Raw genomic sequence first — 13,350 nt, forward strand, 5'->3', positions numbered from 1 at the left:
TTACAGCCAATGAATTTGCCAAGATGTATTAAGAATAATTTAACACATGTCTTCACGTGTCAGAAAGTAGACACAGGCATGTAACTCAATGAGCATCTCAAAACTCCAGACTTTCATATTTTACAGGAATAAATGATGGTGCTGCCGCTGTGGTTCTTATGAAGAAGTCAGAGGCCGACAGTCGAGGGCTTACACCTTTAGCACAGATAGTTTCCTGGTCACAAGTAGGTGTGGAGCCTTCCATTATGGGGACAGGACCAATTCCGGCAATAAAGCAAGCTGTGAGTCTAGTTCTGAATGTTAGCACCTGTCCTTTGCTTTGTTGGTTGAACGAACCTCTTTGGGACCAGACCAACACCCTGTAATTCCGTTATTCTGTCCTCTGTAAACCTTGGCTCAGATCCTCTCCACTCCAAAATGTCAAGATCGAGCCTGGTTTTGTTTTCCTTTTTATTCTTATCAGATCTCATTTTCCCTTTAATGGAATTCCTCCCTAGCCTTATGCGAGCATATTCCTGCAGCTCTACCTCTAGTCCACTTTCCCACCACAAAGAGCAGCCGAGAACATTCGGGTCATATGCCTTTTAGGGGTAACCGATAATCCCCTAGATCACGTCACCTACGTGTAACCCGTTACTGCTTCAAAACTTTAACTTTAGAATCTCCAAGGGATGTTTGATCCTTCATGTTTTGGAACTGGTGTCACCGAGGCAAAATGTGGTACCACTAGGCCCCTGCTGGAACATCCCAGAAGAGATCCTTCAGTATCAGTCTATTCTTTTGAGTATCTACAATGAAGGAAGGCTCCACCTGAGTGTTCAGACCTCTATTCCATTCATCTTTCCTTCAGGTTGCAAAAGCAGGTTGGTCACTGGAGGATGTGGACATATTTGAAATCAATGAAGCCTTTGCAGCCCTGTCTGTTGCAGTAGCTAAAGAACTTGGATTAAACCCAGAGAAGGTAAACCCGAGCAAGCAGTCGTGGGGATAGCTCACAAGTGAACTCTCCCAATGCAATTTTAAGATTGCAAAGAGCAAAACCCACGTATAGTTGTTCCACAGTATCGGCCAACCGGCCAATAACTAACTTGTGGGTGGATCCTGGGTAAGTGCCTGCTGGGGCTGGGGAGTTCTTTTATTGCTTCCCGAGGCAAAAACTCTGGACTCTGTATTAGTTTACTTCTAACATCAACAGAGCATTGACTCTTCTAAACTAGTAAGGTAGGGTGGATGTCACAGGGGTATAAACAGTATACCTAAACAGGAAAAACGAAAGTGGAATTTGAAAGGATAGTTTACTGGTGTAATGTTAAAAGGGTAGAGATAATTTACGATTTTTAGCCCTGGGGCACCTGGGTGGTTTCAGTAGGTTAAGCGTCAGACTTGATTTGGGCTCAGGTCATGAAATCACGGTTGTGGGATCAAGCCGAGTCAGGCTCCACACCCAGCCTGCTTGGGTTTCTCTCTCCCTCTTGGCCCCTCCCCACCTCACACATGTTCTAAATAAACCCCACAAAACTTTTTACCCTATGTCCACAGAATAACGGTATATATTTTTCCCCCCTTAGGTCAACATTCAAGGAGGGGCGATAGCCTTGGGCCACCCTCTTGGAGCATCTGGCTGTCGGATCCTTGTTACCCTGTTACACACAATGGAGCGAAAGGGTGGACATCGTGGTGTGGCTGCCCTATGCATTGGGGGTGGGATGGGAATAGCAATGTGTGTTCAGAGAGGATGAAATTGCTTAATGAATCATGCCGAAACTAAACTGAAACCTCATCTCTTCTTAAGCTAACAAGGTACTAAATTGTAATATGTGAAATCAGAGGACCAAAGTGAGGATGGAAACCATCTTTCATAAGAACCCAAGGCTTGACAGCTTGTTATTTTTATTAATGTGTAATACTCAAGATACAAGATAACTGCATCTAACATTGTTATAAATAAAAGAGAAATGAGATCAGTCATCAAGGGCTCCCGAGTGAACGGCATCTTCATAACCTCCATGCTTATCATCTTTGCTTTCCGGGTGTAATTTGATAAGATCATCAATTCGAAGAATGGTAATTGCAGCTTCTGTTGCAAATTTCAAACTCTTAACTTTCACTATGGTTGGTTCAAATACTCCTGCTTGTTTGTTGTCTCGGGGTTTACCATTGACCAAATCAAGACCAATCCTGCAAAAACAAAACAAAACAAAAACAAAAAACCATTAAGTGATTTCTTACATAATGCACACCTATCCCATCTCATCTCTTTAAGAGATGAATGGCTTCGCCATTCAAATGTTAATCTTGGGAAATGTAGGGACCTCAGGATAGATCCCTTAAGACTACAGTAGTTGACTGTAAGTAACAAAATAAGTACCGAGTCATAGAAAAGCTTAGGTAGATACTGGGCTCCCAACATCATTCAGTATCTTAAAGAGGGGCTCCTCAAGAAGATACGGATGACCCAAAAATAATCCCCTGGCCTCTGTGGGACCTTTGTGCAGGTGTAGTGACTGTCCAGAGAAGCAGGGAGAGGCTGGGACTCTGAGCTGCTAACTAAAATACACCAATGCTAATCACTAGTCATCATATTCAGTTTAAAACAAAGCTGAAGTGCCATACACGATACACAGATGACCGTGAAAAAGGGAAATTGTATGCTTACCATTTTAGATTTTTGCGTTCTGGGTTGACTTGAGCCTCATTATGGAAAGCTCTTAACTTTGCAACCAGATCTGTGGAGTCTTGGGCAGCATTCACGGCCAGTGTGTTAGGAATAACAAGAAGAGACCTTGCAAACTCCGCAATAGCAAGCTGCTCCCGAGACCCCTGAGAAGAAAGACAGCGAAGGGTCTTAAAACCCACGGCGGCAGCAGAGGACCGAGAAGAGTATGTGTACTTTTGAACGTTTATCTTATTTTAAAAGAGAAAGCGTGCGCTACCTGGGGAGGGGCAGAGCGAGTGAGAGAACCCCAAGCCGGCTTCGGGAGTCAACACAGAGCCCGAGGCAGCACTCGTTTCCACAAGCCGGGAGATCATGACCTGAGCTGAAATCTACATGCCGACGCTCCACGGACCAAGCCACCCAGGCGCCCCATCAGGGAAGGTACATCCACAAAGAGCCAAAGATGGTGCCCCCCCCGCCCTTCTTGAAAAGAAAGCACAATTCTACGTGTTCTCACCATGCTGGTTGCGTAGTTTTCGAGGTATATGGAAAGCGCCGCTTCTACAGCACCTCCGCCAGGAACCACAGATTTGGACTCCAAGACTCTCTTCACCACACAAAGAGCATCGTGTAAAGAGCGCTCCATCTCATCGCACATGAAATCATTCGCCCCACGTAAGATAACTGATGCAGACGTACGAGCCTTAGTGCTATTTAAAAAAGTAAAGTGAAATCCTTAATATATTGTCATAGACGTCTACAAAGAAACCCACCGTAAGCACCTCGACTGGAAATCCTGCTCACGTGGTTCACCCAGACACAGAGGCAGTGTCTGGACCGCGCAGAAGAGATGAAATGGTTACTCCATCTCGTGGTAGCGCACGGCCTATTATTGTTCTCTCCCACGCGTATAACTGCTCTGATCACTGAAAGACTAGAGCAGCAAATCAATGGGAAGGCGATCCGTTCCCTTACTAATAAAACCCGTGCAGCTCGATTGAGAAAGCAGCTCTTACTTTTTGATCAAGATCAGTTCGTCATCACAAATTCTCTCCTGTACCACCTCTTCTGCTTGTCCCAACATTGAAGCTTCGAAAGTTTCTTCTCCTTCCAAATTGGCCAGGGTTGACAAGACAGTCGCTGTGAAGATGATGACAAAGATCTGTAAACACTTTTCCCATGAACGCTTTCATATGCTGTCCCAAATTCAGAAACATTTATGGTAAGAGCAACGTACAGACAGGCATCAGTAAACCACTGTCCTTTCAGCCTAACACAGAACCATGACCTTCTGAGGTCAACACATTCAGTAAGTTCAAGAGCTTTTCCAGTAACGTGGAAAATGGCTCTATGAGACATATTTGTAGCCTAAGGCATTAAAGGAGTAAGATGTAAAAAAAACCACTGCTTCTGCAACTGCTTAGTGATAACATTCCAACGTAAAGAGACACAGTCTCATATACGGTAACGTGATGCGCCGCAGCTGGGAGCGAGCAGAGGACTTACCTCCAGAAGCTTTAGCGATGCGTTTCAGGTCCCTTTTTAAAACTCTTCGAACTGCCATAGCACCTGTCTCCACAAAATACTTGAGACACATGTCGTCAATTCCACCGGTGGTTAGAATAACGTTGGCACCAGTTGCCAGGATCTTCTGGATCCGCTCCTTGGTGATATCAGATTCTCTACAGAGATGAAGTATTTGGGTAATAACCCAAAGTTATCTTCTGTGTGGTTAATCTAGTTCCAATTTCCATTAAATACTTCACATAATATAACTGCAGATTAAATTACATCAAACATTCTTTCTCTTCTGTGACCAAAATTTAAATCAACTTACAGAAAAGTCCAAGAAATTAAAATTACCACTTAGTTCTCCCCCATCCCAGTGTGAGTTCCTGAGAACCAAGGAATGGCATCCCTGCCTTTAAGGATCTGGCAGGGAAACACTGTCAACCATACCCTGGAAAAGCATTAGCTACAATGGAACGCAGAGATTGATTGGGAAGCAACATGCAGCCTGCCAGGTGAGGCAAGGAAAGCATGAAGGTCTGGAGTCAAGAGGAGTCCAGAGTAGAAATGACTAGTAGGAACAGGGGCGCCCGGGTGGCTCAGTCGGTTGAGCATCTGACTTTGGCTCAGGTCATGATGTCGCGTTCGAATGTTCAAAAAGGTACACATCCGGCTCCGTGCTGACAGCTCAGAGTCTGGAGCCTGCTTTGGATTCTATGTCTCCTCTCTCTCTGCCCCTTCCCCACTCGTGCTCTGTCTCTCTCAAAATGAACAAACTTTTGGGGCGCCTGGGTGGCTCAGTCAGTTGAGCGTCCGAGTCTGGCTCAGGTCGTGATCTCGTGGTCCGTGAGTTCGAGTCCTGCGTCGGGCTGTGCCAACAGCTCGGAGGCTGGAGCCTGTTTCGGATTCTGTGTCTCCCTCTCTCTCTGACCCTCCCCTGTTCATACTCTGTCTCTCTCGGTCTCAAAAAAATAAATAAACGTTAAGAAAAAAATTAAAAAAAAAAAAAAAAAAGAACTTAGAAAAAAAAGTTTTGTTTTTTTTTTTAATTAAAAAAAAATGACTAGTAGGAACAGAAAATGAACGTTTTGTAGAGTTAGATGTTAAAGGGTCTCGGGCCCGTTAAGAAATTTAGTATTTTTATTTATTTTTAATAATGAATTTAGAGAGTATGCACGAGTGGGGGAGAGGGGCAGAGGGAGGGAGAGAATCTTAAGCAGGTTCCACGCTGTGTGGTGCCCAACACAGCTCCATCCCACAGCCCTGGGATCGTGACCTGAACTGAAATCAAGTGTTGGACGCTCAACTGACTGTGCTACCCAAGCACCCCAATTTATTTATTTTTATTTAAGTAGACTCCACACACAAAGTGGGGTTTAAACTCACAGCCCCGAGATCAAGAGTCACATGCTCTACTGACCGAGCCGGCCAGGCACCCCACGAAGTTTAACATTTTTAAGTAAGAGTATTCTCCGTGTTTTTTTTAACATTTTTAAGTAAGAGTATTCTCCGTGTTTTTTTTTAACATTTTTAAGTAAGAGTATTCTCCGTGTTTTCAAAAGGATGCCCCGACGTCAATGTGGGCGCTGCACTGGAAAGATCGAGGAATGAGGCGAGGAAGCAGTAACTGGAGGCACAGGAGCGTATCTGATGTGAACAGATGTTCTGAACAGAGAAGTCCCAGTTTACGGCTTGGTGACAGGGAGGTTCAGCCAGTGACTCCCGGCGTAAAACAAAAACTAACAGGTTATGGGGCAGGACGAGAAAGTAGAGTCCGGTTTTCAAAAGATGCGTCCAAAGCCCCCGTGTTAATCAGGCGAAGCTGCCAGGAGGAGGGCACAGGACAGAAATCACAAGCAAGCTATGGGGAAGGGACACAGATTTGAAAAAGTCAACATGTTATAGATTATTAAAACTATTTCACTTGTCATTCACAGAGCTTTTTTAAAAATAAGACAAAGACAAACCCCAAGGCAAAGCTGTCTATAAACCGTGACAAATGCTCTGGGCCACAGGCCGCAGGATGGGCAGCGGCTGCAAAGCCAAGCATATCCTTCAGACTCTGCCTTCAGAGCTTCTGGCCCAAGTCCCACAAACAGAGAAACTGTGCTGACGGGCGGGAAGAGCAAGTACAGGAACTCATGGCAGAGCACACTTCGGAGGGAAAGACAACAAGCTGTACTCTGAGCTAAAAAATAAGCAGGCAGAGAGTATAAGCGGATGGAAGAACGTTACTAGGGGCCGGCAGGGGAGTCTGACGGACTCTTCTAGTTGTGGCTGGACCACAGCGGAAAAAAATACTAAGACAGGAAAAAACCTATCCCAGAGCGATGGGAAGCCTACAAAAGGCTCTGCCTTGGAAATGACGAGATCACCGTGGCTGCTGTATGGAAAATCGCCTGGGAGGGGCCAAGAGTGAAACCCAGAGGAGCAGCTTAGCTGCCCCTCGACAGGGGCAAGAAAATAGGAAGTAGATGGATCTGAGATTTAATTTGACGACAGAAATCAAGGGCTCTTGGTGATACATTAGAAGGGAGAAAGGCATTAGGTAAAAAGAGCCAAGGTATTTCCTAGTTTTCTGCCTGAGGGGTCCCCATTGCTAAAATGCAGATTTATGGGTATTACCCAAAGTTCGGTTTTAAACATACTGAGATGTGTAAGAAGCATTCACAGGTGTCTGGAGCTCAGAGCAGCACATTCTGGAAGTCTCCAACACGGGAAGAATACCCGCAGTCCCAAGAATGACGAGGGCTTATTCTGGGGACAGCAGAGCAGACCCCCGGGCTGCCCACACATACAAACACAAGACGGGGCAGCACCACCGAGCTGCCTCCCACCTCCCAGTGTTTCAAGAAGGAAGTAGTCACCAGCTCGAGAAAGGTCAAGTGAGTTGAAAGCGTCTACTGAATTTTACACTAGAGACGACTAGTGACCTTAGCAAACGGTCCTCCACTGGAGGTCACAGCTGCCAAGGAGACGAGACACAGGGGCGCCTGGGTGGCTCAGTCGGTTCAGCATCCAACTCTTGATTTCAGCTCAGGTCATGATCTCACGGTTCCTGAGATCGAGCCCCAAGTGGGGCTCTGTGCTGTCAGCAGATTCTCTCTCTGCCCTTCCCCCGCTAGCGCACTCTGCCTCCAAATAAACTTTAAAAAGAACCAGAATTAGTAACTGAATATGCAGCTTGAGAACAGTCACCCTAGAGGGACTGATCGGCCACCGGTAGAAGAAAGGACACTTTGTTTACAGAAAGAAAAAAAAATACATAGGCAGATCTGAAAAGCAAAAAGCATGACTGACTTTTGGCAAAGACTTCTTGTAGGTTTGGTTCAGTTACTGTTTTTTTCCTTTTTAACAAACCAACCAACCATTAAAAACAAACAACAAAAAAAAGAGTGAGTGATACAGTCCAGTGGAAGCAGGCAGTCAAAATCCAGGGTAGCGGTCTGAGTCTAGCTCTGGAGCGCGTTAACCAATCAGGAACAGCGTTAGCGTCCCCTGGGGCCTGGCGTACAGGGGACACACAGTGCACACTCTACTACTCGAGGAAGTACATTCCTTGGCAGATCTATAACATTAGTCACTCCTAAAACCGACGTTCTACAAGGTTTCGTTGAAGTTCTATCACCCCGGGTCTATCTTAAAACACCAGATCACCACATTTTCTAGCCTTCCAGCAAGTTTGACTCTGGTCAAAAATCCTAATTCTTGGGGGCGTCTGGGTGGCTCATTCGGTTGAGCGTCCATCTTTGGCTCAGGCCATGATTTCACAGATTGTTGAGTTCGGCTCAGGTTTGTGAGTTCAAGCTCCACATCAGGGTCTGTGCGGACAGCTCAGAGCTTAAAGCCTGCTTCGGAATCTGTGTCTCCCTCTTTCTCTGCCCCTCCCCTCCGCTCAAAAATAATACACACTAAAAACAACTTTTTTAAATCCTAACTTTTCTAGTCCTCCGAGACACCACATTTTAAAAACTCCAGCTGCATAATCACCATCCTCTGCTACCTGGCAACTGATTGATTACTTGCGGTTATCTAGGAGATGTCACCACTCCTTAGGATCCTTTTTTACTTGCTACCGGCTCTAACGAAAGTATCATTTCCAGACACCGCTTTCAAAGGTCAAAAATAATCTCTGAACATACCTCTGTCTAATCTGGTCCAGTTTTTCAGGGTCTGTAATAACCACCTGTACACCAAGCTTCATTTTTGTCTTCTGTAGGCTGAAGTCTAGGCAAGCAATCTTTGCGTTCACTATTCTCTTGGGCATGCCTGCAATTGAACGTAACGTTAAATAACTGTGAACTGTAACGACGTCACGTTTTATAAAATACGGGTATCCTTAAAGCCTGATTAAAAAATAGCAAGAAATATTGGATTATGTTATCTACGAAGACAAAAATTTAGATTTTATAACATCTAACCATAGAAACAAACTTTTACGGCCTTTACGTGGTCTTTAACTTGCGTTTTTCCCAAGCTTTATGGGTTTAAGTTACACAAGCGAAACTGAAAAAGTGATCTACAATTTCCTCTGCCCTTGGGCTTTACTGAAGAACCGTTAAGTGCAAGTCGTGGAGCGCTCCCCTAAGGAGGTACGGTATGTATTCCACGGACGGCAAATTTTGACCCTCAGTGCCAAACCCTGAGGCTTACCCTGCGATCCCACCACACAGTTGAGTGCGTAGCCACTGATGAGCAGACTCTCCGTCTGACTCCTCCCGTGCGCTTTCAGGATATTAACAGAATTGACAGGATAGCGAGGCTGGCCCCTCACGTCTGTGTATTTAACTGCAAGCACAGCATCTACTACCATATTCGCAAAGAAATCACCATTTCTAAGCCAACAGTTAAGGAGAACAAGAGACACAGAATGGATAATGGGTGCTCACAAAAACCAGGGTAATTCTTTAAAAAAAAAAAATTTTTTAACGTTTATTTATTTTTGAGACAGAGAGAGACAGAGCACGAACGGGGGAGGGTCAGAGAGAGAGAGGGAGACACAGAATCTGAAACAGGCTCCAGGCTCTGAGCAGTCAGCACAGAGCCCATTGCCGGGCTCGAACTCATATACCGCGAGATCGTGACCTGAGCCGAAGTCGGACGCTTAACCGACTGAGCCACCCAGGCGCCCCAAAACCAGGGTAATTCAAATGCACTTCCTTTTAACCATTTCATCAAAAAAACAAAACATTAATTATGCTGTCAAAATGTTAAAATACCATTTATTGCTACCTGCAATTCCTATTACTATTATACACTATTGACTTTCCCCCTAGGAAAGCAAGGAAGGAAGCAGACAATTTCAATACAGTATCACCCGGCACAAAAACAAGATCTTACTCTTTAAAAAGCCTCAACTTTATCGAACCATCACAAGGATACATTCCGATGATTTTGGAAGACATCGATGTCTTAGCAGCATTGATCAGGCAATCTCTTCCGAGTTCATCTGTGTTAATAATTAGATTTTCACTGATGTATCGCACAGCTTCCCTGTTTGAAGTGTGTAGGAAAAGACATTTATAAATTCACTACTCAAACTTTGTTTTCTCACAATGGCAAAACGTCACGGGGACCAATTTTTTGTTCAGCCATTTCATACAGGAGGAGGACACAAGCAAGTCCTCCCTCGTCAGATCACGGCAATTTTTATCTATCCCATAAGCATAGCCACCAAAATCTATTATTGGGAGAAAATGTGGTAGTCAAATGGGAAAAAAAAATACTAGCCCTGTTTCTTACTCAAATATCACTACTAAAATGTGACTTTTTCAAAATAAATTTAGTCATTAATAACATTTACAGAACACAGACTTTTTACAAATAACATCAGATAACGTAAAATCTTCCCTGACCGCAATCTTACTTGCAAGCAAGTCGATAGCCACTAATAACTGACGTGGGATGAATCTTCTGTTTGACTAGTTCATCGGCATTTTTGAGAAGTTCTGCTGCAATAATAACCTGTTGAGAAAAGATTCATTGCTCTGACGGAGTCTGACAACACGCGCCTATGTAAAAACAACACTGCAACAACGATCAGCTAGCGTTAAATAGTGACGATGATGAATAACTGGTTATTGGAAACCTGGAGAAAAGAGAGCTATACAGTGTTTTATTTACATGCAGATGGCCAAAGCAAATAGGAGCCAGGCCACACAATGGTAGAGACTGCACATCTGTTACCTTTAAAGAGGAAGTGCTCAACAGAAGCCAAGTGAAGAGTGTGACTATTCAAATGATGTCTATTATTTTAGACTATTACTTGGTCGATCTTAAAAATCATTCTTCTAGGGGTAACTCAATCAGTCGGTTGAGCATCCAACTTCGGCTCAGGTCGTGATCTCAGTTTGTGAGTTCGACTCCTGCACCGGGCTCTGTGTTGACAGCTGGGAACCTGGAGATTGCTTCAGATTCTTTGTCTCCCTCTCTCTACCCCTCCCTTGCTCACACTGTGTCTCTGTACCTCTCTCAAAAACAAACATTAAAAAAATTTTTTTAAATCATTCTTCTAAAGATATTACAAAACCAAAAATTCTGTGCTTCTTCTAGAAAAATTATCACTTTGTTTTTAAAATCACAGTAAAGTTATTTAGACAAAAACTATTCTCGTTATTTCAGAAGAGATAGATCCCATTCTTTCATGAGTTAACGTTTAATCTAGAAATACAAAGATTTTCCCCACAAACCACTGGCCTGCCTCTCTACAGTGAATTATTATTTGTTCCTCACTAAATCCTGTTTCCACACTACACAACACACCACATCAGCGTGCTGGATGATCTTCCAGAAATTTGTATTGTTACTGATCACATTTACTTTTTCACGCTCCCATTTTGAACCCATGAAATTCAAAATGCACACTTGTTTTCTTAAACCCAGTAATATTTCTTCCCTAGATAATTATAAAGAGAAAGTTTTTTAGGAACTTCTAAGTTTCAGGTGGCGAAAACATAAGACCTTTTAATGAAACTATTAAAAAAAAAAACCCTTGTGTATATGTATAAATACCGTTGTGGCTGGAAAACTCAGGAAACTTGTGAAAACCCACATTTATTTTTACATTATTTATTTTGAGAAAGAGAAAAAGTGCAAGTGGGGTGGGCAGAGAGAGGGAGAGAGAATCCCAAGCAGGCTCCATACTGTCAGCACAGAGTGGGATGTGGGGCTGGGATCTCAAGAACCGTGAGATCAAGAGTCTGACGCTTAACTGACTGAGCTACCGGGACGCCCCTGAAAATCTACATTTAAACCGAGTGGGCTGTATTATCTCTTAAGTTTCTCTCCTTTGTACAAACTACACACACTGGTTTTTGAATTCTGTCTATCCCAGGAGCAAAGTAAATTTTCTCCCCCTTGACTCACTTATAGCTTCAGTTTGTGAAAGTCCATTCTAGGAGAACAACTAGTCTCTAGCCACCTACCAGGTAACCAACTACCTACCACGGAGGTGGTTCCATCTCCCACTTCTTTGTCTTGCAGATCAGCCAGCTCACAAAGAACTTTAGCTGCCGGATGTTCTACCTCCAGTAACTTCAGGATGGTTGCACCATCATTAGTAATGGTTACATCCTAAGAAATTTGCAGAAAAGAAAAGAGACAACACAATCACTTGCAGACACAGGACAGCCTCTAAATTAACACAAACCCCTATTATCACCTTTGCTGCACCTTCCAATACCAGGATTATGATAAAAACAGAGAATTCACATTAATAGTTAAGAACCATCATTTCTCTTTAGAGTAACACACAACACGTAAGTGTACTTACACCAATATCATCCACCAACATTTTATCCAAGCCAACTGGACCAAGAGAACTTTTTACAATATTGGCAATAGAAGCTGCTGCCATAACTGTAGAAATAAAAAAAAAATTTTTTTAAACCCACTACTCCAAATGACAACCATTTCAGCCTAAAGAAGGTGACACCCAACAGCCTCTGGATTTTCCAAACCTACCAATCTATCCAAATTACTGAAAATGGTCAAGATCGGCAAACATCCCTGATTTCAAAAGTGTCCACGCTCTCAACTAAACAGCAACTAATGTCTTAATCCCTCTTGTTTGCTACAATAACCTCACTTTCAGTATCACTTATGCTAACGTTCAACTGAGGTTTCGTCAACCAATTTTACTATAAAAACCTGCCGGCGATAGGTGGATAAGATTCGGATCTGGACATCCGGGCACCTGACATGTACTGCACATAATAACCAGTGGGGTACAGTGGCCCATTTGCTGGACTGTGGCCATTTGCTCATCAGTACAACCAGCAGTTAAAGCTAGCGTTTTCGGCTTAATAGCCCAAAAACGAGGTCCAAAGATTGAGAGCCACGCTCCTCCTGGTTAGAATCGGAACAGACGAGGCGCAGGGCACCCGGACCAAAGAGGATGTGGGGCGTGACCAGCACGTGTCAATGCGGGCGGCTGGTTTTCTAGGCTGGGGAGCGCTTCTCAACTCCCGGGCCTGGGCATCCACTGCCAACCACACGCAGGGGGGACAGTTCTCCAAAACGTGCTGGGTGTTCCGGAAATCCTCCCCTACGGGAATAGAGGGCGCTGCCGCCCCGCCCCGCAGAGACCAGACTGGGCCCTTTACCGGCACAGATGAGGAAAGCGCAAGACCCGCAGCCCCGGCTCTACTAGGGAGGGCCGGGATGGGGCCGGGAGGCCGGCCCACGGCGGGCCTTGTTCTCCCTTACCGTTCTGGGAGCGGATCGCCTCCCCGGTGCTGCGGTCTCCGAACACGGATAAAGGCCCCTCCATCTTCGCGGCGGCGTGCACGTCGAGTTTCACCCTCACCGCAGGGAACCAGCGTACGGGTCCCTACGCCCGGTGGCGTCCACAAGAGCGGTGGTGGCTACGGCGTGGAACGGGCCTGAGCGAGGCCGCGGAGACTGCTGGGAACACCGCTCCCCCGGCCCGGCCGCGGGGCAGGGCGGGAAGCGAAGGAGGGGAGGGAGGGGAGCGAAAAGTGTGAAAGACCCGGAAGTGAGGAGCCGGAGAGGGCGGGCTCAGCATTTTCACCCATTTAGAGAGCGAATGAGAAGGGCGCGAACGCAGGAGAACGGAAGTCGGGCTCTGGGACTTGGGGAGGAAGGAGGTGCTCGGCTGACGATTCTCCCCCACCTCCCCCAGACACGGGTTGCGCGTGCGCATTTGCACATTCTAGTGCCTTCTA

At 45.1% G+C, this 13,350-nt stretch overlaps 2 protein-coding genes and 2 non-coding genes across 4 annotated transcripts in view; 1 reads left to right on the forward strand and 3 right to left on the reverse strand.

Annotated features, from left to right (window-relative positions):
• The window catches only part of ACAT2 (acetyl-CoA acetyltransferase 2), a 16,671-nt gene extending 14,704 nt beyond the window's left edge, over window positions 1–1,967 (forward strand). Inside the window, exons 8-10 of the mRNA XM_042987456.1 lie at window positions 127–281; window positions 851–961; window positions 1,569–1,967. Of these exons, the coding sequence (XP_042843390.1) occupies window positions 127–281; window positions 851–961; window positions 1,569–1,739 (437 nt within the window). The 3' untranslated portion in view covers window positions 1,740–1,967. The remainder of the gene's footprint in view (window positions 1–126; window positions 282–850; window positions 962–1,568) is intronic.
• On the reverse strand, window positions 1,874–13,322 carry TCP1 (t-complex 1). Its single transcript, XM_007097230.3, has 12 exons — window positions 12,872–13,322; window positions 11,937–12,022; window positions 11,609–11,737; window positions 10,032–10,129; window positions 9,548–9,658; window positions 8,819–9,000; window positions 8,308–8,434; window positions 4,163–4,338; window positions 3,673–3,796; window positions 3,174–3,366; window positions 2,657–2,820; window positions 1,874–2,178 (listed from the first exon to the last, which is right to left on the reverse strand). The coding sequence occupies exons 1-12, from the start codon at window positions 12,933–12,935 to the stop codon at window positions 1,962–1,964; spliced, it is 1,671 nt and encodes a 556-aa protein (XP_007097292.1). The 5' UTR covers window positions 12,936–13,322; the 3' UTR covers window positions 1,874–1,961.
• LOC122238952 lies at window positions 3,483–3,614 on the reverse strand. Its single transcript, XR_006218089.1, has one exon. It is a non-coding gene; the product is annotated as a small nucleolar RNA SNORA20 (small nucleolar RNA).
• LOC122238956 lies at window positions 9,743–9,882 on the reverse strand. Its single transcript, XR_006218093.1, has one exon. It is a non-coding gene; the product is annotated as a small nucleolar RNA SNORA29 (small nucleolar RNA).
• Window positions 13,323–13,350: the final 28 nt, after the last annotated feature.

The sequence above is a fragment of the Panthera tigris genome, chromosome B2 (assembly GCF_018350195.1).
Source record: "Panthera tigris isolate Pti1 chromosome B2, P.tigris_Pti1_mat1.1, whole genome shotgun sequence".
NCBI lineage: Eukaryota > Metazoa > Chordata > Mammalia > Carnivora > Felidae > Panthera > Panthera tigris.

What these genes read in the sequence shown, in the direction of transcription:
- TCP1 (XM_007097230.3), bottom strand. Translation starts at nt 12,935, where the DNA reads ATGGAGGGGCCTTTATCCGTGTTCGGAGACCGCAGCACCGGGGAGGCG. An exon ending in CATCGCTAAAGCTTCTGGAG is followed by an intron (nt 3,797 to 4,162) that starts GTAAGTCCTCTG and finishes TCATCTTCACAG; the next exon opens with CGACTGTCTTGTCAACCCTG. An exon ending in GAACGCAAAAATCTAAAATG is followed by an intron (nt 2,179 to 2,656) that starts GTAAGCATACAA and finishes TTGTTTTTGCAG; the next exon opens with GATTGGTCTTGATTTGGTCA.